This window comes from Agelaius phoeniceus, chromosome 11 (assembly GCF_051311805.1).
Source record: "Agelaius phoeniceus isolate bAgePho1 chromosome 11, bAgePho1.hap1, whole genome shotgun sequence".
Taxonomy (NCBI): Eukaryota; Metazoa; Chordata; class Aves; order Passeriformes; family Icteridae; genus Agelaius; species Agelaius phoeniceus.
Window position 1 is genome coordinate 9,208,251 of NC_135275.1, and position 24,515 is coordinate 9,232,765.

A 24,515-nucleotide genomic window follows, 5' to 3' on the forward strand; every position below is an offset into this window, starting at 1 on the left:
CAAGGGAGCCCTGAGAGACAGAGGCTGTTTTTCATCAACCCTCTCCATGCACACATTCCCTCTGCAGTGATGCCCCCACCCAGGTCCCCTGAGGCCAGTTCCACATGTTGAACCTTCTCAGGTGGGCAAGGAAGGAAACTATGAAGTAATACCCTTCCTCCAGTGCATCAGCCACAGGGCTCTGCACCCTGGGATGAGGGCAATCCTTGGCACTAAGCTCACCACAGACACGCTCAGGAGATGCTGTCAGTGAGCCCAACCCTTCCAGGCCCTGCCTGTGAGCCCCTCAGCTTTCTCCAGCCCCAAGAGCACAGCTCAGTGCCTGCTAGGAGCAGAGCTCATCTGCTCCACAGGAATAAACAGGCCCATAGACAAACAGGGCACTTTGATACCACTGCCCCCACCCACTTTTAACTGAATCAATTATGTTGTAAAAGATCTGAGGTCATCCAATACAACTTATGAGCAAACTCCTGGACGTCAGCCAGACCATGGCACAAGTGCCACAGCCAGCCTTTCCTTGAACACCCCCAGGGACAGTGACCCCACATCTCCCTGAGCAGCCTGTTCCAAGGTCTGATCACCTTTGCTGTGAAGAAATTCTTCCTGATGTCCAGCACAGAGCAGTTTAAGCCTACATCCTCTCACCCTATCACAAGTTCCCAGGCAGAGGAGGCCAATTCCCACCTGGTACAGCTTTCTGCCAGGAGTTGTGCAGAGTGGCAGAGTCATCCCTGAGCCTCCTTTTCTCCAGGCTAAACACCCCCAGCTGCTCCTCACAGGACTTGTACTCCAGACCCCTCACCAGTTTCTCTAACATCGCTCCAGCCCCTCAATGTCCTTCTGAGCTAAGGGCCCAGAACTACGCACGGGACCCGCGCTGTGACTCCGCCGGAAGAAAGGGGGAAACGAACCACCCACAGGCAAACTGGGCATCACGATTCAGGCCCCCGCCAAGCCGCCTTTCCCCAGTAGGTGCGGAGGGGCCGTGCCCAGCATCAATAGCTCCTCCCGGTGTAGGCACAGAGGAGGCCACAGGGAGGCGGGCACCTCCTCCACAAAGCAGCACACACAGCGCCAGCCCCGCCGCTCCCCAACTGGCGCGATGTAAATAGCACCGGCGTTTTTATAGCGGCCCTTCCCGGCAGCCTCCACGCGCGGCCGCGCCGATTGGCCCTGGGGCGGGCGGGCGCGCGCGGCCGGGCGGGGCGGTTCGGGAGCGCGGCGCGCGCGGGGGGCCGGGAGCGCGCACGGCCTGCCCCGCCCCGCCCGTTTCCGCCGCCGCCGCCGCTCGCGCTCGGGCCTGTGGAGCAGGAGGCGGCGGGAGCCGGACCAGCGCAGGCCGCAGGTACCGGGGGGCTCTCTGCCGACCGAGGGGCGCGGGGGGGAGCGGATCGCCGGTTTCTCTTCTCCTCTCCCCCCTTCCCGCCGCCGTCGCCGGGTGGGGCCCGCCCGCCCCCGCCGGGAGTCCGCGGCCTGCGGGCGGGGGCGGCCGGGCCCGGCCGGGCCTCTCGCCGCCACTGCCGCGCACAAAAGGGGAGGGCTGGCCGGGGTGGCCCCTCCGCGAGTTCCCGGGGCCGGTAACGGGGCCTTTTCCGGGCCGCGGGAGCGGGGGAGGGGAGGAAGGGGCGCGGCCCGGGGGCTCTCCCGCGGGAGCCGCCCGCGCCCCGCCCGGGCCCCGGTACCGCCGGCCGGCCGTGGGCGGCGCGGAGGGAGGCGGCGGCGGCAGCGCTGCCCCCATCCCCGCGGGGTGACACGGGCGGCACCGGGGGTGCCCCGGTGAGTGGCAGCGTTGTGTGACGTCACCAGCGGCGGGGCCGCGCCCCGCCCGCCCCGGGGGTCGCAGGCGGGGGTCGCGCCGGGCCCCCCGCGGCACACGGGGCCGTGCCGGGGTGCCTGCGGAAGGGCTGCCGGGATCTGTGCGCCGTTGAACTTTTATCTTGGGGAGGTATCGGCCTTTGGAGCGAAACTGGAAAGTTTGGGCGGTGTTTTTTTGGTGGGGCGGCTGCAGCAGGCCGGGGAAACGCCGGGGGTGGTTTGACACGGCCGGAGCCCCGGGAGCCTCACCTAGCTGAGAACTGCCCGGTGTTAAACGAAATCCTGCATAAACCTTTTCTGCCAGGAGAGCCATTCCTTCGAGGGCGTGAGGAACCTCGAGACTACTGTTCGGGTTTTAAAAATAAAACCTAAAACTTCTCCCAGGGGTCTGTAGTATTAGTTACTACAGATCCTCAGGATGAAGTATTGTTCCCAGTCCAATGATACCACATCTACTTTGATATCCCTTTAAGAGGTGTCTGGAACGGGCGTTTGTTTGTTTTTAGTTGCTGCCTCATATCCAGCTTTTGTTTCTCTCCTGGTACAGTTCACCTGTTTGTCGCAGGGAACCCTTCAGGAGCAGCGGTTCCCACCCACCCTTTCTCTGTGTGATACAGTATTTGGAGAAAATTAAACCCTAAGCCCTCCATAGGTAATGTTAAGTTTGTTGTTGCCTTTTCCCCCCCTCCAGAGCTTAGCCGAAGTGTCAATTCTGCCATCTCTGTGATTTTGAAATGGTGAACTTCTCCCAGAATCAGACTTCTGTTGATCTTCTTTTTATCTCAGAAATCTCAAAAGTTAATTTTATGTGCCCTAAATGTTGTTTGTGACTCAAAGTATTAAGTTCTCTGATGGCTTTATTTGGGGATTTTTCCCAGTATGGAAATATTAAGTCTTTCCCTCCCTGAAAAGATTGTTTATGAAAATATTTGCTTGCTGTTAAAGGCTTTTCTGATACATGTGTGCTTTCTCCTTGCCCTCTTCTGGTTTTATCCAGGTCTCCAGCCACCCAGCACTGGCATTTCTCATTCAAATCTACAGAGTCTAATTCTGACACTGATTTGGATCAAGGCTGCATGTTTAAAAAAAGAAAAATGTTAGCCTTATTTCACTTTAAGTAGTTCACTGGGATGTTTAACAGCATATACAGCATAAATGTTTGACATAAATTTGTATGATTTGTACAATCACCTGTAAACTTGGGTGATTTGTATCATTTAACACTAGAATACGTGGGTTTTTTCAAAAAGAATTTCTCAAGACATGAATGCACCGTCACACAAGGGGCAAAATAAATTCAGTCTCAGCAGAAGTGAGCTGAGCAGCTCTCATGTTATCCCTCCTCGCTCACCAGGCTCAGGCTCTGGCCGAGTGCCACAGCAGCCAAGCGCCAGAGGCGGGGAGTTCTCTGAGCCAGGAATTGACAGTAAAAACATCCTAAATGATCTCAACTGCCACCAGGATGTAGCACTGGGGATGGCTCTTCAGATAAGCAAATTCCAAATGAAAACCTTTTGGAGGGGTCTTGGAAGTATCATCATCTTTCCTCATTTTTCTGACAGTAACTCTTGGTTTTTCACACTTAATCTTTCTCTCTCAATGTATTTAAGTTGCCCAGAACCCTGTGGGCTCTTCACACCATATCTTTGGTCTGCTCTATGCTAGATATTTCTGACCTTGGCTACCTTTTCATTAGCCAAGTGTACCTTCTCAGTTTCTCTAACATTTTATTCCCTGCTGCTGTGGCATCATCAGGTTCTTTCCACGTCTCCACTCAGCCACCATCTTTTACCTTTAATACTAAATCTCATCTCTCTTGTTCTGCTCTGTTGCCTTACAAAGTGTCTTTAAATGCAGTTTGAACTAATGTGGAGGAGAAGTGTAATTGGGTGAGTTTGAGGAAGTTAGCATGTTGATAGAGTACAGAAGTGTGCCCTTGATATTTTAAATTAATCCATGATGAGCTTGTCCTAGTAAAACACTTAATAAGGGTGAAACTCTGTAATAGAGAACAGTGCAATGCAAAATAAATGTGCCAAATGACAGCTGACCTTCATTCCATTCCCAGGGTACAGCTATGCACCTGCACACACCTGAGTGCATGATGAAAATCCTCTGCTCCTTGCCTTTTGGGATAATTCCTTTCCTGCTATAAATAGTGGGTAGCTAAATAGAAAGAGGTAGTTGCTTATTACTTTTTGGTAAATATCAAAAATAGGCAAAAATATCCCAAAATACTACCTGTGGTACACTGGTTAAGTTACTACTACTTTTACACTACTGTTGGGTGTCTGGGTGCCTTCTGGTCTTGGTGGGATCTGTTACCACTCCTTCTGAACAGTGAATAAAGTAACAAAGGCTAATTGGAGTTGGTGGAGTGACACTGCCCTGTCCCTCCTTTCTTCTGTCCTTTTCCTATCACCATATTTTCATTTGGAAAGGACATTTGAGACTATAAAAGTTGAACTAAAATATCTATAGACCACCTTTTAATTAAGATATTTGCCATCCACACAACTAACAGCCAGTCCTTCTAAGTGAGTCAGCTAATTAAACTAATCAGAAGAAGGTTTGCTGTCTTTCTCTGACCACCTTTCATAACCAAGGTCCCTTGTAAAACAAACAGATGGAGAGTCACAAGTATACCCAGTAAAATTGGGCAGTACACCAAATATGAGGTTTTGCTTTCCTCAGGCTCTGACAGTTGTGGGTTTTCTGCTTGCTTTTTTATTGTTGTTTTTTAATCAGAAACAGAGCTCAATTCAGTCTCTTTGCTCAGTTAATTAGCAGTGTTTTGCAACCATAAATAGTTCTGTCTCACCTGGCCTGAACTGTCACATTTGGAGCAGGTTGCTAGTGTGGATGTGTACAAAGGGATTCCTCCTCCTCATCTTCATAGTTTTAAGGAAGATTGTCTTTGCATGTGTTAGTGATTTGAAAGAACTAGCAGCTGTCCAAGTACCAGTTATCTCTGTTTGCATTCTTTGCTAGCATTTCATTTTTCTTATATTTTACACCTGGAGATTCTTTATTCTTCACCTCCCGTCTGCTCTGTTGAAATTGTGTGAAGTGAGAAAGCTGTCTCACAGTGGGATCTTGACTGGGTGCTGACCAAGTGAATTGGCTCATTTTTTGAACCTCAGTCCAAGAGCTGTTTGGAAAGGCTGGGTTCCATGTAAACCACAGCAGAACTAGGCTTCTGCGCTTGAAATTGAAAATGTTGTTGGGAGGATTTTAAATTATACTGTGGAATGTTGACAGATGAGAATGAGCATGCAGTTTGGGATAAAGAAAGTATTAGAAATAAGAATACAGCCTTCAGAAAGTTTAAGTCATGAAGTTGACCAGAAAAGTAAATAAGAACGTGAAGTCTGGCAAGTCAAATGAAAAACACAAGGATACAAGGACCTGCCAGAGAGACTCTGAGAAACATCATACCAAAAAAGAAATAATTTCCAAGTTTATCGGAAACAAGGAAGGTTCAGGATTCTGGAGGGCCAATAGATGGAAAAGTGAAAGAAATATTGGATGATGAAGCCATGAGTAGGAAGATGACTTATTCCTGTTTCCTGTGGAGGAGTCCAGGAGTCCGAAGAGGTTCCCTGTGCCAGATATTCCCGTTATGGAGAACAGAACTCATTGGAAGATCTGTCTCTGCTTGAATTGTCAGCAAAGTAATTTATAGAGCAAAGTAATAAATACAGTTACAAGATGCCAAGACCAGATGGTGCTTGCCCAAGGGTTCCAAAGGAAACTCAGGCCTGAAATGACCGAATTACTAATTACACTGTGTAACTTCTCAATACCTTGAAGCCACAGAAATAGAGGAGGATTTATGTGGTAGCAGTTCTTAAAGATAGTTCAGCAGGATATCACAGTTCAGTGCCTTTTTAAAAAGTAGAAAACAAAAAAAAGCTAACCAGATGGACCAACAACTTAAGAGTAGCAGAAAGCCAGTGTGGCTTTTGCAAAGGAAATGGTGCAGCTCATAGCTGCTGGAGGTTTGTAATTACTCGAGAAGCACAAAGAAGGGAAGTTTGGGAGAAGAGAAGAAGAGGGATCTGTGTTACATCTCTACTGTTCAGCATATTCATAAATGATCTGGTGAGAAGGGTGTTGAGGATGAAGGGAGGAAAAGACGAGAACTGATTAGGAAGAATTGCAGCTTGTCCTTCCCACACTGAATTACAGGCAGCAAAATGCCAAATGAAATTTGTTCCAGATAAATACAAAGCAGGGGGATAGTCTTAATTTGTTTATGCACTGATGGGGTGAAAGTTAATTATTGCCACTTAGAAGGAAGAGCTTGCCACAGTTCTGTGAAAATGGAAGTTTAGTGTTCAACAGTGATCATATGAGTTTGTATGAGGGGCTTTGGGAAAGGAATTAAAAAAAAGGAAACAGGGATAGCATCATGGCTCTTAGTCCTCAACACACTGATTACAGTGGGGTGCCACAGAGAAAGATGTGCTTTGAGATACACTGCAACTGGAAAAGCAAAGATGAGGCTGGAAATAGTGATCAGAGATAAAGAATGGATTCCATACAAGGGATGCTTAAAAAGATTTGAACTCCTCAGCTTGGCAAAGACATGACCAAGCAGTCTGGTCTAGATCAAAACTGATGGTGCCTCTCCCTCAGTCTGCACTGAGACCACAGAATGCTTTGAATGACAGTGATTTACACGGCTCCAGAACCAAACAGGTGGAATGACAGGAGAAAACACTGTCAAATGTTGGGCTGTTGGGCATAAAGAATAAAAAGAAATAATTATCCCCAAGCTGTCTACTCAGAAAATACACTTATGGTGGTATCAGTGCACTTGCTCCTTCTTTTACTCTGGGATACCTGCCTGTGTTAGGCAGTGGTGTTTGATCTGAACCAGTGCAGTTTCAACAGATGTCTTGTGGTGGGAGAAGAGGAGGAAGGAGCACAGGTGAGTGTTAGTTGTGGGTACCAGTGGCTGTCTGGAGAAGTTAGTGTTAGTTTTTATTGTCCATATGTGCTTTACTGCCAGCACCTGAAGACAGAGCCACCATGCCCAAGCAGAAGCCTGCCTTGCTCAGCATGAGGTGCCCCACATCCCATCTGACGTGCAGGAGCTGTCTGGGAGGAGAGGACACCAAGAAAAAACTGGCTGAAATGCAAAGCTTTTTGCAGATTACACACACATGGAAATCCACAGATCTACTATAATTACCTCAATATTAAGCCCTAATCTCATTTTGTGCAAAGTAATCTTGGGACTCAGCATTGCATAAGAGAAGGGCTCTCGTAAGTCGTTGTGCCTGCAGATAGCAAAGATGGAGTCAGTGGGGGCAAATGTGCAAGAATGTTCTGGGGGGTGCAAGGACAGCAACAGCAGCCACAGATCCTGAGGACAGAATCCTTCTGTCTGCCCCCAAAATCCAAACTTTGCCTTCAGCCTCGGAGAGGGACTTGTCATGGTAGAGGAAGACAAGGGAGAAATGCTCAAATTAGTCTTCTTCCCTAGGTTCTGAAATGGTGTTAATTTACTAATTAAGTAGGTAGGTGAACAGTATAGGGGTGAACTTTGCAGGCAGTTATCAGGAGCACCCTGCTAAGTTTGGTGTTAACAAAACAGGATGCATGTTGACAATGTTAAGACAGAGTTTTGCTTGCACATATTGCTGGTTTCGTTTTAAAAAAAAAATTGACTCAAACATGCTTAAAAAAGGTCTTTCAGGAACCTTCTTTTGAGTGTTTTTCTCCTTCCAAGTGTTGAATGGGAATTAAATAACCTGGCTTGGAAAGGAAATGAAGGCATCTGTTTTGTTCACACTTAAAAAAAAGTGCAAGAAAGCCCTACAGATGAAATAAGAGAAAAGTAGTAACTGAACATAGAAAATAGAAAACAGAAGCTCAAAATTGTGGAAAGTAACTGGGAGGAAAAAGGAGCTCAAATAACTATGAAATTATGGATCTAAAAAGTAGAAATGTGGTGAGGCCTTGCCATGTGTCCTGCTGGGAGGCCTGCCTGCCTTTGCTTTCAGGCTGGCTCATCCCATTTGCTCTTGTCCTTGTTTCAGGCCCCAGCTTTGCTCAGTGCTCTTTAGGGTCTGAGAGAAGCATCCAGTTGTTTTCTTCTGTGGCTGTGTCTCTTCCAGACTGTCCTTTTTCCAGTTCTGCTGTAGTTGTTCCTCATATGGTCACTGCTGTGTAGTTTAATCGTCCGTGTGCCCTGCTCTGAGTCATTTCCAGTTCATTTATAGCCTTTTGACATGGGAGGATCACAGCTGCACACATCAGAAGATGCAGTCATGCGATGGATTCCAACATCATCTTAATGGTTTCTGGTTTGTTCCTTTTCTCCTAGTTCTTAATACTGGAATCTTTAAAATTGTGGCACTTTGGAGTATTGAGCTTTTATTTTAAAGGAATTAACTATATAACTTTTGAATGCTGTCCTTGAGTGCAGTGATCAGTTCCCAGTCCATCATTTCATATAGGAAGTTGAGTCTGGTTTTTACATTGCATATCACTTCACATTTCTCTCCTTCAAATTTTATTGCCAAGGCACAGAACCTATTAAAGTTCTAAAATCCATCACAGTTAGCCCTTGCCTTTATTGACATCACCAGTAAATTTTGTTGTATAGCTATTTTTCTTCACTTTTTCAGGTCATTTATGAACGTTGAGCTGTGCAGGTTCCACGGGTGTTTTTCTGAGAGCGCTGAGCATTTCCTTCTGCCTGGTTTCCTATCTTTTGGCACTTATTTATCTATACACAGAGAACTTCCGTGTAATCAGGTATTCTGATTATCTCATTAAGTTAAAAAAAAAAAAGTTGAATGATATTGCACGCCTAATCTGACCAGATTTGGTAATTGACAGCTCTGTTTTGATACATATCTTAGCTCTGAAGATCTCTGGCCTGAAAATTGAGGGGGGCAATGTAATTTTTTTTTCCAGAAAGCTCTTTACATACTGCAGCATTTTGAGTTTGAAAGAATGTTAATATGCTGTAATAATAAAGAGAAGTAGGACAATCTTAATGATTGTAATCCCCTCAGATTTAAGACATCAATCCCAGGTACAATAATGGAATAAGTAACAAAGTGTTCAGGAAAGAATTAAGGCACTGTCACTCAGCCTGGACTGGGGGAAATAGAAACAAGAGGTGTTAATTGTTTTAGTTTGGTTCTTAAGTGCAAGTGTTCATCTTAACCTTCAGATAGTACTTGACAGTAATTGCATGTCGTTTTCAGTGAGAAAAGAATACAGAACAAAATCAATATGGTTCATATTAAATTTAGTAGAAAGGCAAGTGAAGGCTCAAGTGAGTCTGTGTGTAGTGAAAACATGAAGGAGTTGGACTCCTGGGCTGTGTTTTTGAGTGGTCACCAGGAAGAAATGCAAAATGCCAGTAATGGGAAATTTGCAGAGGCTGAAGAAGTGAGGAAGTGACTTCATCATAATGCAGAAAATATAGTTGACTGCTGGAGTGAGGAGCATGGTGCATGGCATTCTCTGTTACTGCTATTTTAAAGTCAAGATGATCTTCACTTGAATTAATGCACGGGGTGAAATGTGCTGGGGAATGACCAAGCAGTGGCTTGTTTGCACTTGAAACGCATCTCCGGGTGTGGTTCTCTGATACTGAATGAATGGGTTTAAGGCTCCTCTCCTGGAGCTGTGCTGCAGGAGCCCTGAGGCATTTGGAGCTGGGATGGATAATGTGGGATGGGAAGGTGACACCTCTACCACTTTGTTACTCCTTGTGCCAGGAATAGACAGGCACTACTGTCAAAGGTGTAAAGGTAATTTAAAAAAACCCAAAAAAGCAACCAGCCCTGTGTTAGGGTGCTCCAGTCTGGAAAGGCTGTTATGTGAGCAGCAGGAAGAGGGTGAGCGGAGGCAAATTGTTCACTCCCTTTCCATTTTGGAATTAGGAGGCAGTAAAAGAAACTAATAGGGACAATCTTGAATTTGAAGGAAGTGGCTTTAGACAATGTGTAATTAAGTTGTGGGAACTCCCTCCACAGGATGTTGTGTGTGCTGGAAGTTTTACATGGGTTCAAAGGGAGTCTGGACAAGCTCATGGAGGAGAAATCTGTTTGAGGTTACCAAATTCATGCGAACCACATCTGACCCAAGAAGCTCCTGAGCTGAAGGCTGGTGAACATGCAGGGAGAAGCTTCTTGTTCATTTTTCCTCTTCTTTAGTGCAAGAATCCAGTCCTGAGTTTGTCTGAAATGCCAGGCACTGAGGTGGAGAGCCCTAACTCCTAAGTCAGTGTCCCTATTTCCATGTATGTAGACCTGCAGTAACAGATGGTCTGTGAGTCTCTAGGTGTAAGTTTAGCTGCAGAAACAAATTGGTCTGGTGGTCAGTGTCCATGTTGGAGCTGCTTGTGGGACACAGTGCTGGGTGTAGAGGGTTGCACAGCTCATGATTTGGGTGTTTTCACAGAAGATAGTTTGTGTGTTCCTGGGAGCACTTGGCAGTGCTGAGGCTCATTCCTGTAAAGCACAGCCAGGTGCTCTGTAAAGGGAAGGAGAGCAAAGCAAAATGTTTTCAAGCAAATTTATTAGAATCCAAAACAATTTTCTTCTCTGAGAGGAAGATGAATTGTGTGTTGTCACACGGGATTTTTCCTGAAGAGGAAGGCAAGGGCAAAGGCAGTAATTTGATAGGATGAATCCTACTTTGAGACTTCACATGATATCTCAGATTAGACGTGCTGTGTCCACATGACACTCAGCACGGATCTAGTGCTGACAGCTGATTCAGGTTTCCTCCAAAGCATTGCACTGGCAGGCTTTATACTGCATGAGGAACCTCCTGCCCCATCACAGCCACTGAGGCAGCATGAACAACGTTCTGTGTCCTTAACGAAGATTCACTGGATGCCCATGCCTGTAAAACACCTATTGTGTACTTTTGGATAACTCTTAATGACTGTATAAAATTAATCAGTCATTAAGGGTTCACTGGGGCTGGCAACCAGTGTTGCTAAGACCTAATGCAGTTAAGCTGACCCTGTTCCCAGTTCTGGTGATGTAGTACAAAGAGGCTTGAGCTGGTTATTTGTGGAGTTAGCTGAGACCTGGGGAGGTTTATTAGCTGGGGCTGAGCACAGCTAGGCTGCTCTGGATTTAAAGCTGCCTCTGGAAATGTACAGCTCTATTTGCAAGGCACTTTTTCCAAGCTAGTAAAACATGCCAGACTTGAGCCTGGTTGATGTAGGCTGAATGAGCTGTTATCAGAAAGCTGAACACTCAGCTTGCCTTGTCCAAAGACCTTCCCAAAGGACCTGTGTTTAGGGTTTAATCCCATTGGATACTATGCTGACCTTCTGTGTCAGTTTTTCAATTGTACTTCAGTCTTAAAACAGAAAAATTCCATTTCTCTGTGGGTTAAATTTAATGTGCGGTATCAGTAGCCTGCCCTATGCTTTGCCACCTTTGGAACTTTTTTCAAGTGTAGATTTCATATGTAACCCTCCCCAAAAGCCCCAGCAGATCGCTTTTTCTCACCAGCTGCTCCCACATAGTGCTGTAGTTAGAAATAGGTCTGTTTTGCAGTACTGTCAAACTGCTTTATGTACTGGCTGCAGTAAGGAGTATAAATATAGCTATTTCTCAAAGGCCTTGTTAGCAACACTTTAAATAATGTGGCTTTTTGGTTTATGAGTGGAAGTGTCCACAGGCAAACTTGCACAGAATTAAGAAAATCTCAACCATTATAATGAAATGTATTGACCATATTCAAGTTTTTAGTGTTTTGATTCTGGTGGCTTGGAATTGAACTGAGGTTCCATCCCAGTAATGCTTGATTTCAGGTTGTTCATGGTGTCAGAAGAGCAGATCACTCTGAGCTCAGTGTGTCCAGCTGTACAGATCAGTTCAGACAATAAATAAGTGGTCACTTGCTGCATGTTTTGGGGTATGTACATCTTCCAGGATCTTTTAGGAACCCTGGAGCAGAAACATGGGTTGTATCTGACTCCTTTATGTGATTGAGTCACTTTTTCCATAATTTTTTTCTTACTTTTATTTCAGTCCCAAGGCTATTGATTTCCCAGTTTGCAGCTTCTCTAAGAGGCGAATTTGGGTCACAGTTTCTTTTACTTCACAACTATTGCTATGGAAGAGCAGGGCCATCCTTGTTGATTATGTGGAGGCAAATGGCAAGATAGCACACATAGGCTTACACAGGCTGAAGGAAGCTGATTTAAGGTAGCAGGATTAGCATTTCAGCAGCAAGCTGCAGTATTTCTGGTATTTGTTTATATGTGCTTTCACTAATGAGAAGTGAGCAGCAAAAAAGGATTATAGAATGTATAGTTGTTGGCATTCTCCATTGGGACTTTAGTGGAGGAGAAGATTGAGACTCTTGCCTGCTGTTGGAGATGTGGGAATCCTGGATTCTGCTCTAGAGGAGTGGTTACATCCTTCTGCTGTTCTCCTCCTGGCCTGTTTGTCTGACCCCTTCCCTGGTCATAGTCCTTGGGCCACTTCACCCACTCAGATGCTCTGTGTTCAGTCTCTTTCTTCACTGTACACAGCTGCTCTAAAATCAGACCTGTTTGCTTTGGGGCTGATCTACTTTGGGCTCCAAACTGCTTTGCTAGTTCTCAGTGTTAATGCCCAACCTTGCTAAATGGCCAGAAGAAAACTGAGAAAAGCCTGCTCATCCCCTCTTGATCCCTGGAGTCTTTGGGGAAAACTCTTTCTTCCTCCACCTCAGACTTGAACAAAAGTGAGTATATTTTAGGAGTGAATGCAGGTACTGGGGCAGAAGCAGCTGAGGGACTGGGACAGAGTCAGTTCTCCCCTGTGGTAGGTAGAGGGCAGGGCCTCACTGGTCAGGGTGGGAGACACTTGAGCAGGGTTTCTTTTTCTGGTCCCTCAGCCTGGTTCTTGTTCCTCCTGCTGCCCAGGGCAGGGCTGACTGAATGAAGGGAAATAAAGCAAGTGAGAAGAGTGCCAGCAGCAAACTGCTTCAGTACTGTGTAGAGGAGTCAGCAGCAAGGCAGTCTTTGTAAGATTTCAAAACCTTTGCCTTCCAACATTTTGGTTTTAAGGATTTCAGCAAGATTAGGTGGGAAAGAATTTAAAGGATGTTCTCCCCCTTATCCCCTGCAGTGTCCTTACTGCATGCTGAACTGCATCTGCTGAGTTCTTGCTGACATCCAATAATCCAGAATTATTTTTTTACAAAATTCTGTATTATGCAAAGGATCTCCCTGTATAGCATAGCAGGCAACATAAAGTTACTAGTAATTAATTAGTAATTGAAATTAAATATAGTTGTGATACCTATGTGATGGTAAAGGGCTGTTTCTTCCATCAGTTACTTTCTCCAGGACGAGATCCAGAGTGAGACAGACGAACCTGGCACGTTTGTTGTCAGCCTATCCAACTTAATAATGTCAACAGTGTGTCCACAATCCTCACTCATGCTGTGTGGCCTTGGGACCTGCCAGAGAGGTGGCACTACAGAAGTTGTTCCTTGGAAAAATAAATAGCATGCTGAAGAGGCAAATTCCCTTGCAGTAAAGAGTAATACTTGGGGGGGAGTATGTTTAAAACATGGAAAAAAATATTTTCCCCATTTCTAATTCTTCTGGAGTATTTGGTGGATTCCCTTAACAAGCAGGGCTTTATGCTGCAGGAGTCTTGGAGCCTCACTGCACTTAGAAACAGCAGCCTCCTGTAACAAGGATATTAGTGTGGCAACTCTGCAAACAGGAGCTCCTTGTGTTGTAACCTCCTGTGATGTTAGTGGGATTGAGCAAAGGATGTCTAAAGCTCCTGTAATACCTGTGAAAGACACTGGCTGAGGCTGGGGAAATGTCATAATTGAATTTCTTCCATTCAGATGAGTCACTTGAGTCATGTTGTGAGAATTTCCACTTTCAATCTAGCACACTAGCTGGTTTTGAGAATCCTATAAATGCAAAGGAAGAGGGAAGAGTGGTTCATTGAAGAGTAGGAAAAATTGCAGAGCTCTTGCCTCGCTGCAGAAGACACCACAGATTCTCCTAGAAGATCACTGCAGCCATTCTGCTACACTAATTGGGATAAATTATTTCTTGCCCAATGTTCTGTGTGCATCATCAGTGATGCAGTCCCAGCAGCTTTCTGGGTTTATTGGACTCTCCCTGCTCTGTGTGTTGTGTTGAAGGATGAATGTACATTCAGTTACAGGAGGCAGTAGTAGCTTAGGTTTGGTCTGTTTGTTACACCCTCTCAGGTAGCTCATAGAGGTTTTTTAGCACTGGTGAAAAGCTGTGCTGCAGCAAATTGTAAATTGTGTGTAATGTGCATCTTAAATGAAACTCTTTAGACCAACAAAGTGCTTTGATTCTCACATACTGCTGGTAGAAATTTGATGTATTTCCATGTTTCAGAATACTTGATGAAGAAAACCAGAGCATGTCAGAGTGCACCAGAAAAACCCAGCTGCTGTGAATGCTGGTAGTGTTGTCCTTGTTACACGCACCACTAAGATGCAGCTCCATTCTAACAATCCATTTTTTTCTCTATTGTGCTACCAAGATGTTGTTTTTCTGAATCTTTGCCAGACCTGACAACCCCTTACAGCCGTCCACTGGAGAGGAGTGTATTTATTTTAGCTAAAAATAACTGGCTGAAATATGCTGATCTGTACACTGAATCCTCTAAATTAGGAAATTCAAGGAATTCCTAAATTAGAAAGTGTTGGATCAAGGTTGGATGAGGCTTTGAGCAACCTGGTCGAGTGAAAGGTGTCCCTGCCTGTGCCAGGGGTTGGAATTATATGATCTTGGAGGTTCCTTCCAACCCCAACCATTCTATGGTTCATTGATAATGATAAATAGAAAGAAGTGGTTGTGATGTTTGGTGACTTCCTTCCAAGGTGGGTGGAGGTGTCTGGCTCTGATCAGAGCTGACATCCTGAGGTGTTTATATCTACCCAGCATTTATAATCTGGGCTGCTTCTGAAAATTGGAGATTTTAAGTGGTGATCTTTGCCTCCTGAATTGAATTTTATACAACACACTTGTTCTAGAAGGAATTGCTTTGTAATGCTGTGGAAGGTGAAACTAAAGTAAAAAGTATGAGGATGCCATAGGTGACCAAAAAATGATAATGTGGTTGAGGCTTTTTGTGATGGTCCAGAAGGATCCTCTAGGAGCTGATGTTGAGGGAATTTTAATTCCCTAGATTTTGAATGTACTACATGGAGGGGACTGTTGGGTAGGTTTGATCTGTCCTGGTGATGGTCCTGCACTGAACTGTGAGCTGGAGAGCCTCATGGGCAGGTCCTGAGCAATGGGAAGGAAGTGGTTGAGCACACATTGCTGAAGGGCATCTTGGGTCCAAATGATGTCAACACATCTCAGGAAGCATTCAAGCAGAGAGTTTCATGATAGGCTTTTCTCAGGGAAAAGTTACTGAAGAGATAAAATAAAGCTCCTGAAATAATTTTGATACATCTATCCATACATTTTCAAGCTTTTTTGGGGAAGTGTTTGTAGAAAGATCTACATTAAATAATGAGTTTGTGGGGTTTTTTTACATAATTGTAGTTTCCCTGTAGACCTTAGGCATTGGTATGTAGAAGGCCAAAACATAAAATTTAACTGGCAAGGAATACTTAAAAAATAATCTGAGTGATGGAATATGGAAGATTTAGAAGAAGATAGAGTTGATCTGATACTCCATTGAAAAATAGTTATCTGTAGTGATGCCAGAAGGTCACCTACCCTGGGTGATACTGCAGGGAACTCAAGGCATCACAGGCCAGTCCCAGCCACCAGCACAGAAGGGAGACGAGGGAGGATGGCAGGGAAGGACAGGTTATGTCAGCCACCCACTGTGTCTCCAGGGTGGTTTCATCAATGGCCTGGATAATTATCTGGGAATCACTGCTATTGAACTTGCATCCAACAGACTGTGATTAAACTGAAGGACAGAGCTAGAACCTGAAGGCAGAATAAACAATCAGTCACTGTAAGGACAAATAAAAGTGTGGCAGTGGATACTCAGCTGTGTGAAGAGAGAACTACTCACTGTGGAGACATCTGAATGAAAAAAGTCTGTGAGCTATCAGGAATTAAAAGCTGACTGTATCAACAGTGTTGTCTTCAGGGGAGGGGACAAAGAAAGAAAAAGACACACAATTCCAGATTGGTGTTTAAGCAGGGTATCCCAGAAGATCAATGAAATCAGTCCTGCAGCTCTGGGCACTCTTCACATAGCCCTAGGAGAAATACTGAATTCAGCTTTTGGGCTCCACACTTTGGTAAATTTCTGCCAATTGGACTCTGCCCAGAAGGGAGCACTGGGAAAGTCTAGGAAATATGATTTACGGAGGAGGCTTGAATAAACTGGCATTGTTTTGCCTGAAGAGAAAACTAAATGAAGGCATGTATTCTCAACTGCACTGGGGAAAGGGAATAATCAATTTCCTTATGGCCACAAAAACCAGCATAAACAGTAATGGGCTTATATTACATCAGAGAAGGGTGAGGGTACACACTGAGGGAAATTTTCTCATTGTAAATGTTGGTAGAGCACATGAGTAGATTACTTCAGAGATTTTGTAGGACTTGAAGGGCAGATTAGCCAAAACTGACATTAAATAGAAGTTACAAGTAGTTGATCTTGAAGTTGGTACAGAGGACAGATAAATTCCAGTTCTGTAAAATTCAAACACTACCATTCCTAGAAAGGATTCAAAATCATCTAAAACAATGAAAAGAGAACTTTTATAAGGCTTGGATCATTTAAAACCTTCCACAAATGTAAAAATTAACCCAAGTCCCTAAGGTAAATAACTTTAACTTGTGTACCTATATATTTGCAAGGTGAAAGAAACTGACTTTAGATGTGGATTTGGATCACTTGAGCTGTGGTGTCTGACGAGGCTGTCCTTGACTCTTGCTGCTTGGTGGGTTGAAATGGTACCTGGAACATTCTCTGTACCTGGAGCAGAAGTACAGAATCACTGTAATATCCACTGCTTCTTCACCACCTAACAGTACCAAAGTTTGCTTTTAGATGGTAGTTTTACCTTTTTACTTCATTTCATGAGGGAAAAGAAGAGGTGAAAAGGATAAAACGTTTTTGCTGTGTCTTCTAAATCTCTCCTGTGCTTCTTTGAGGCCTTCTCCCCTTGCCAGCAGCCATGATCATCCTCATAGAACTTTGTTCTGGGTTTGTCATGGCAAAAGTGAACTCACAGGGTGCTCCTCTGTGCTGTTTTGGTCATGCAGTCATAGGCATTGTGGTGGTGTTGCTGTTTGCTCCATCTCCAGGAAGCTTCATGGGATGACTAAGCAGCTTCCCCTGGAGTGCCTTTGTGTTCTGGAGAAGAAAGTCCTTCTGGGTCTGTCCTCACTGCACTCTGCTCTAGGCAGGTCACTCCCTGACTCCCTGGCTTGTCCCTGCATCGGTCACAAATAAACACCTGGAGAAAAGAGAGCAGGCATATACATAGTGCTGCTTTTGTTTGCTTTGCCAGATACAAAACAACCATCTCCTTTGGCCCCACCCTGACTCCAGGCTTTCCTTAAAGCTTTCCAAGCTTTTGTACTGTCTTTTTGAGGCCAGAGTTGCTCATGAGCAGGTCATGGATTTGTATGGTCCTGATACAGACCAATGATGAATTGATCAGTTCATTGCACAGCAGAGATCTGCACGGAGTACCCCCTTCTCTTACTGCCAGCTGACAGCAGGCTCTGTTAACCTGGGGGCAGGTTAATGCCCAGGAAAGGGGGTTGAGGAGCGAGATATATGCTGCCAAAATCCTTTGCAGAGTGGTGGTTGTAATCTGAGGAGCTGGTTACCTTGAGATCCTTCTCTTGGTGCTCTGAGGTGGCAGCAGGTGCTCCTCAGTCCAGCTGACTGGTGCTTTGTAGTTAAGACAGCTCAGTGTGATAAGAAAATGTTACTGCCCTCCAATTGAAGCATCTTGTATATGATTACCTGGAATACACTTCTGAGAGGGTACCCTGGGACAGTGCTGCTCACTCACTCATTGTCTCTGGGTGCTGCTATCTCAGCCTTCAGGACAGATCAATAAATGCTAAACCAGGCCCATCCCCTCTCCTTTCTATTATTCTTGCACTTAGTGGGCTCACTGGTGTGTTGAAAGTGCTGGGAAGTGTTTTTTCTTAAAAGGATGGGAATCTGAATTTATCCAAGTCCAGATATGTCTGTCTCTCTAACAGACATGCATAATCAATTAAAAGGTCTTACTAATTGAAGACTTGGTGTTTATTAATTATTAGCATCTCGGTTAAAAGCTGTAACAGTTGAATTAACAAGTCACTGTTTTGTTTTTCAGCTATGGCAGCCATTCGAAAAAAGCTGGTTATAGTGGGAGATGGTGCCTGTGGAAAGACCTGTCTGCTGATTGTATTTAGCAAAGACCAGTTCCCTGAAGTGTATGTTCCCACTGTCTTTGAAAATTACGTAGCAGATATTGAAGTGGATGGAAAGCAGGTATGTGAACCCTTCTCTAAGAGCCAGAATGAACTGGTGCCTGTTCAGAATAGCATGGACATCTCCACACTTACTTAATATTTAAAAATATATTTACAATATAAGCACTAACCATATATTAAGCATGTTTCTGTGGAAAAAAATACTGGCCTTGATAGAACGTGCTCATATCCAGTGTCTGTCCAACAAAGTGCTTCTAGCTGTACACAGGCTGAGGTTCTAAAAGCCATGCAGTCAGTCTGAGGAGAATGTTGCAGCAGGTAGGAGGGGATGGAGCAGTGCAAAGATGCTGAGGGCATTGGGGCTGCTGGCCTTTGGAACAGAGTCTCTGTTTTAATAGAGACCTGGTATTGTAATTAACAAAGACTAATTCCTAGAGAGGTTTTTTTTCATACCTGCTCCAGGCAACATGCAGCATCCTTCTGAGAACAGATGACAGACAGGTTGATTAAGGGGGTTGATTTTTGTGGTGTACATCAGCATCACGTGTCCTGCTTGTCTGAAGGAGCACAATTCTTAGCATCCAAGTGTAGCCACAGCTCACTGAGCTTCATCTTCAGTTTGTACTTCAGTAAACTAATTATTAAAATATTTCATTTTAGTTTTAAATATTTTGAAAATCAGATTTTAATCAGTGGAACCTCTTGAATCCTTTTGTTTCCCTGCAAGCAGACATGTCAGACACCCACTCCAGGGGGCAGCTGTAGGTGCTGATCCCTGGGTAGGTTGCCTTCTGCACTTCTGGCAGCAGGGTGCTGGGTGATGTGCAAAATTGTCACTTTCCAGGACGCTCCAGAAGCACACAAAGCTGGAGCTTTGCCCCTTGAAAGCTCAGCTATCTACAAACCCTGTCAGGCAGGCACAGCCTGGGCTGTAGCCACACAGAGCTGACTCTGCCATGGGACTGCAGCTCAGGCATGGGGCAGCTCTTGGTGCTGATGCTGCTGAGCTTCCCTGTTTTGTCCCTGTGGGACCTTGCCTTGCCTCTGGGCTCAGGTACAGCCAGGACATTTTTCAGTCCATTCCAGTTCAGATGCAGTGACTGTGGATCCTGAGAAAAAGAAGTTTTTGAGCTAGTTTTGGACTTTATGTTAAAATAGATTTCCTGGTGTTGCAGGGATGGGTTATTTATGGATTTAGTCATGATAGCTCTTGCTGCTTGAGTCTAAAAAGAGCTTTCCTCTCCCATAATGTGAATCAGTAAAAGAAAATTTACTTTTAGACTAATATTAGGACATGTTTTTTCCCCAAGTGACAGGTTCTACAGTTTCTATATTGTATTTTAGACTCTAAGGACTATTGTTTGAAATATGTATGATATCCATTTCTCTGTCTCATCACTAAGTCTAACTTCCTCATTCCTTTCTGCCTGAATCTCTGCATCTCTGAATGAGAGAATAGGGAGTCATGCCCTATCAGCTAGATGCAGCCAGTAGCTAAAGGAAAATAGCATCAGCAGCTTGAGCAGTATCAGCTGATTTTATTTTTGTAACTAGAGGATATATTTTACCCAAGCTCTTGGTCTTCAGAAAATTTGATTACAAAAGTTTGTAGGAGAGTAGTGCTTAAGCCTTTTCTGTTTGACAGCCACTTACCTCTGTCTTCCTAGAAAAGCATTACCAGAAATGTCCAGAAGTTGTATGAAGACAAAGAGGTGATGGTGAGAGATATTGTGTTGTAGGAGCTGATTCCAGTGTCATAGACATCTCTTTAGAAATATGAACATTTACCACAGAAGTCACATTTGCAGCTGCAGAGGTGACTCTGAGAGGAGGAGTATTTCTGACTGAAATACAGAAGATTATTTTTGTATATGTGTGCAACTCAAGGCTTTGTCACTTCACACTTTAAACAGAGAGTTGCATTGCAATGCAGGCTCACGTTTGGGTTCCAGTTCTGCTTATCTGCCTTTATCTGAGCTGCTGTGGACTTTTTTCCTGGAATTTTTGAATGCAAGGGTTTAAAGAAGGCACCCATTCCATTATGATGGCAGACTCATCAGAGAATCTTAAGCAAGAGTATATGTACCTAAAGAGCTTGATTATAGTTTTTAAAGTCCTTTGCTTTAAATGTTGGCTATTCCTTCTACAGTTTTAAACAATCCTATCGGGGTGTTCTCACCTAGCTCCAGCAAAAGTAGAAAAACTGAGAACATTAAGTACTTTACTTCTTGGTAACAAGAAGCTTTACACACAAATCAGTTGTGTTAAATTTGTGCACAAATAAGTGCGATCTTGACATTTCTTAGTCACTAAATGTTCCAGCTGTAAACCCATTGAAAATGTGCATAATTCTAAAAAGCATATTCTTAGTCCACTTTCACTGAAAACTGGCATTTCTGGGATGGTTGTCAGAGAGTTTCCTAGCCCTTTGGAGCTGATTCCCTTCAATTCTTCTGTCTTGCTTTCCTGCTGGTAGCTTTTATGTCCTTTTAGAGAATAGACAGTGGTCATAGGTATACAGAAAATACTCATAAGCAGCAATAAGTTGATTTTTGGAGTTACAGAATGTAAAATTCCTAATAGTTCTCCTGGCAAAGGAGAACTTGCAGTCTCCTCCTTTTGAGTGGTATTGACTGAAATATTTTATTCACTCCTGTTCTGTTCCTGGCTTCTGAATCAGAACTTTCCTGGTGATCTGACTCACCCCTTATCTTAATTTTGCAGGTTGAGTTGGCTTTGTGGGATACAGCAGGACAGGAAGACTACGATCGACTTAGACCGCTTTCTTATCCAGATACTGATGTTATACTTATGTGTTTTTCAATTGATAGTCCTGATAGTTTAGGTAAGTAGATCTCTAACTGAATCAGAATCATATATTCTCTATATCGATATATTCCCCTTGGAAATTGCACTGTAGAATGTATTTTCCCTTGGGAGCTTTCCTAGTTTCAGAATTGCTGCTGGTTTGAGTGTGTAGTTTTCAGACATTAGGGAATTCTCCAGCAACACTAAGAGCTGCAGCAGCACTCTGTGTTTGCCCAGATTGTAAAAATTCTCTTCCCTCTCCTCCCTTCCTGCTCACCAGTATCTGGGTGCCAGGGTCCCTGGGAGCAGTGAACTGCCAGGCAGCTTTTCAGGTGTGCAGCATCTAGAGGCCAGCACACCTGAGCACTCCAGGTGCAGCTGCAGAATTGGTATTTTGGCTGTAGTGCAAAAACTGGCTTCAAAAGCCTTGTCTAAGTTGTTCCTTCAAGCAAGAAAATATGCCATATTACATAATAGTGAATGTCTCTTCAAAAGCTGAATGGAATTTCATGAAGATAAAAAGTGGTTATGCAGCCTGCAGGTACATCCACTGGTGAATCTCAAATGCCTAAGAGCTTATGAAAGCACAGCCAGATGTTTTAGGCTGTTCAGCACTTCCTGCTATACAGAACTTGTCAAGGTTTTGCTTTCAAAAGCCCCCAAGTCCTCCTTTCACTAAAAAAATAAAGTCATGTAGGGATGTGAGGAGGAGGTTGCTTGTATATGAGAACAAATTCATTTGCTGCATGTAGGGAGAAATGGCAGATTGAAAATTACTTACCCTAAGCCATTGTTTCTGTGTATCTGTAATTAGTGTGTTGAATAGTTCTGCTGCAGTAAGGGGAGAGCTGAGAGGGGTTGTTTTGTGTTGCTTTAGGAAAAGAAGTGAGGTTAAAACTTAGGCTTCATTATTGTGCCCACCTCTAGCTTCTGGAGATAAATAAAATGTTTCTCTTGAAGCAAAATATTCCATAACTTTCCAGTCCAAAAATCTGCATGCTGTTCTTCAAATTCTCTTGTGCTAACCCTTGTCAGGTAGCTGCTGAGAGAAGCCTAAATGTTACATGTCCTTCAGCCTTCAAATTACTACAGGCTTGTCCTTTTTGGCAACAACAGAACAGGTCTATCTGCTTCCTTGTGAAGAGTAAAAAAAAGGGCATCAGTGTGGATTATCAAGTTACAACAACTCAGGCAGCGTGTAGAAACTTTAAAATAAAACTCTCCCCAGAAATGGGGTTTGTACAGTCACGCCTCTATTTATTTTCTTCAGAAAACATCCCAGAGAAGTGGACCCCGGAGGTGAAGCATTTTTGCCCCAACGTGCCTATCATCTTGGTAGGAAACAAGAAGGACCTGAGGAATGACGAGCACACAAGACGAGAGCTGGCCAAAATGAAGCAGGCAGGTTCCTTCCAGAGCCTTACAGTAAATGGCAGAAGTGTGTGGTGGTTGAAGCAGAGCATTAAGCAGGCACCCACAGCTGGCTGCTGGTTTCTGTGGGCTGTCTGATCAACACCTATATACACAGACTGAGGCATTGATTTGAGGATTTGCTCATAGGCTTTTTTACAGTGGTAGCAAAGAATTGCATAAATGCTTCATCAGAAATAGGCAGTCACTTGCCTATTTCAAAAAGTCTTGCAGCTTTCAAGCTTAGAGATATCAGAAAACTGATGGTGTCCTCTGGCATTGGATTTTTAACTAACCAGTTCATTATGTGTGCTTAATCCAGAAATTGCTTTGCATTTGTTGGGAAGCTGGGTGGGAAGGGGAGGAGCAGTGTGGCTTTGGGCTGTGCTCACCTGCTGCTTTTGTGCTGTTGCAGGAGCCTGTCAAACCCGAGGAAGGCCGGGACATGGCAAACCGCATTGGTGCATTCGGGTACATGGAGTGTTCGGCAAAGACCAAAGACGGTGTCAGGGAGGTGTTTGAAATGGCCACTAGAGCTGCTTTGCAAGCCCGGCGTGGCAAGAAAAAGTCCGGGTGCCTTCTCTTATAAAGCGTGGCCAGAGGAAGATGGCCAAAGCAGCACCCTGCACTTGAGTAATTTTGAAGTGCTGTTTATTAATCTTAGTGTATGATTACTGGCCTTTTTCATTATCTATAATTTACTTAAGAGATTTAAAAATCGAGTCATCTTGCTACCAGTATTTAGAAGCCAACCATGATTTTTATAACAATCTGCATCAAATTCATCTGTGCACCCAAGGTTAACCTCAACATTCCTCTAACAGACCTTTTCTGCACTCACAGGATATGCCAGGCGCTAATTGAAGACAATTCTCTATCTTCTTTCTTGTCTCTATAAAGAGAAAAAGCTGTCAACACAGAGGATTGGTCTGTAACTACTTTATAACTAACGTCCTATTCTAATTGAGTACAACCGTTACATGGCTGTATGGAATCAAGAGTAGCTTCAGTGCTATCACATTTAGGAAGATCTGATTTTCATGGCTTGGTGTAAAACATTAATTTGAAAATGTGATCACTCTGAAATGACCAAGTCCCATTCAGCTAAGGAAAAGTGAGGGTTCTGTGGTTTCATGTTAGTTACCTTTTAGTTACTGTGTAATTAGTGCCAGTTTAAATGTATGTTACCAAAAATAAATCTATTTACCCCAGCTTAGATGTAGTATTTTTTGTATAATTGGATTTCCTAATACTGTTACTTGTAACCTCTGCGTTAAGGTGTTCTGGGTTTTTTAAGAAACTGTATTTGAAAATAAAGTCCGGTGGAAAGCAGCTGATCCTCTTCCCCTGTTCATTTGTAAGAGTCTGACCCATTTGAATGATATGAGTGGTCTGCACACCCAGGAGGAGTTTTTTCCATAACGTGCTGTAGGGATGAGAAAAGACAGCCTGCTCACACTCAAAGCTTCTGAACTGTTCAGTTGCCTTAAATTCATTGCTGGACCCAGTTTCAAAACTTAAAAAAAAAAAAGAAACTTTTTGTGTAAGTTTGGTTACCATGTAGTGATCAGACTCCTAACCTGTGAACTTCTTGCTGTTCTGCAGCCAACTAAACTCTTTCTGTATTTTCATTTTTCCAAGAACTAATAGAATAAAGGCAGTTTTCTAAGCTCCCTGTATCCTGGTGTCTGTATTCCTCACTCTGGGTTTTTGTCCCAGCATCTGATAGCCTGAATTAGAAATAGCATTTTTGATAAAGCTGAGAGAGAATTTGCTGAGCAGTTGCATACTTATTTTTATTTCCCAGCAAGGGATACCCATCTGCTGCTTGTGGTGCTTTCCAAACGCTGCAGCAGAGCCGAGTTGCAGTATCTCACCTGGCCCCCACAGTGAGCAGCAAAGCTTCCCAGGAGCTTTTGATACCAGCAAGATGAGAGTGCATCACTTGAGTTGGGTTTGTCAGTCCTGAGCATGGGACTAGAGGAGCAGGAGGAGGCTGTGCAGGGGGAAGGGAGGAGCAGATGCAGTGTTGTTGTGGGAGCATGTGATGGTTTGCAGCAGCTGGGCTGCACTGGAG

The 24,515-nt window shown here is 44.2% G+C and overlaps 1 protein-coding gene across 3 annotated transcripts; it reads left to right on the top strand.

Moving 5' to 3' along the window:
- The first annotated feature begins 1,190 nt into the window (after positions 1-1,190).
- RHOA (ras homolog family member A) lies at positions 1,191-24,117 on the top strand. 3 transcript variants are annotated; one of them, XM_054640366.2, is made up of 7 exons: positions 1,221-1,348; positions 2,366-2,470; positions 8,460-8,589; positions 18,121-18,278; positions 20,945-21,065; positions 22,299-22,429; positions 22,854-24,117. In XM_054640366.2, the coding sequence occupies exons 4-7, from the start codon at positions 18,123-18,125 to the stop codon at positions 23,025-23,027; spliced, it is 582 nt and encodes a 193-aa protein (XP_054496341.1). In that variant the 5' UTR covers positions 1,221-1,348; positions 2,366-2,470; positions 8,460-8,589; positions 18,121-18,122; the 3' UTR covers positions 23,028-24,117. The 3 variants fall into 3 exon arrangements, with proteins under 3 accessions (XP_054496340.1, XP_054496342.1, XP_054496341.1); XM_054640367.2 differs by lacking the exon at positions 2,366-2,470 and having other exon boundaries at positions 1,200-1,348; XM_054640365.2 differs by lacking the exons at positions 2,366-2,470; positions 8,460-8,589 and having other exon boundaries at positions 1,191-1,348.
- The last annotated feature ends 398 nt before the right edge of the window (positions 24,118-24,515 follow it).

Excerpts from the sequence above, each read along its gene's own strand:
- RHOA (XM_054640365.2), top strand. The coding sequence starts at position 18,123 with ATGGCAGCCATTCGAAAAAAGCTGGTTATAGTGGGAGATGGTGCCTGT. Across the intron at positions 21,066-22,298 it reads TGATAGTCCTGATAGTTTAG|AAAACATCCCAGAGAAGTGG; the intron begins GTAAGTAGATCT and ends TATTTTCTTCAG. Across the intron at positions 22,430-22,853 it reads AGCTGGCCAAAATGAAGCAG|GAGCCTGTCAAACCCGAGGA; the intron begins GCAGGTTCCTTC and ends GTGCTGTTGCAG.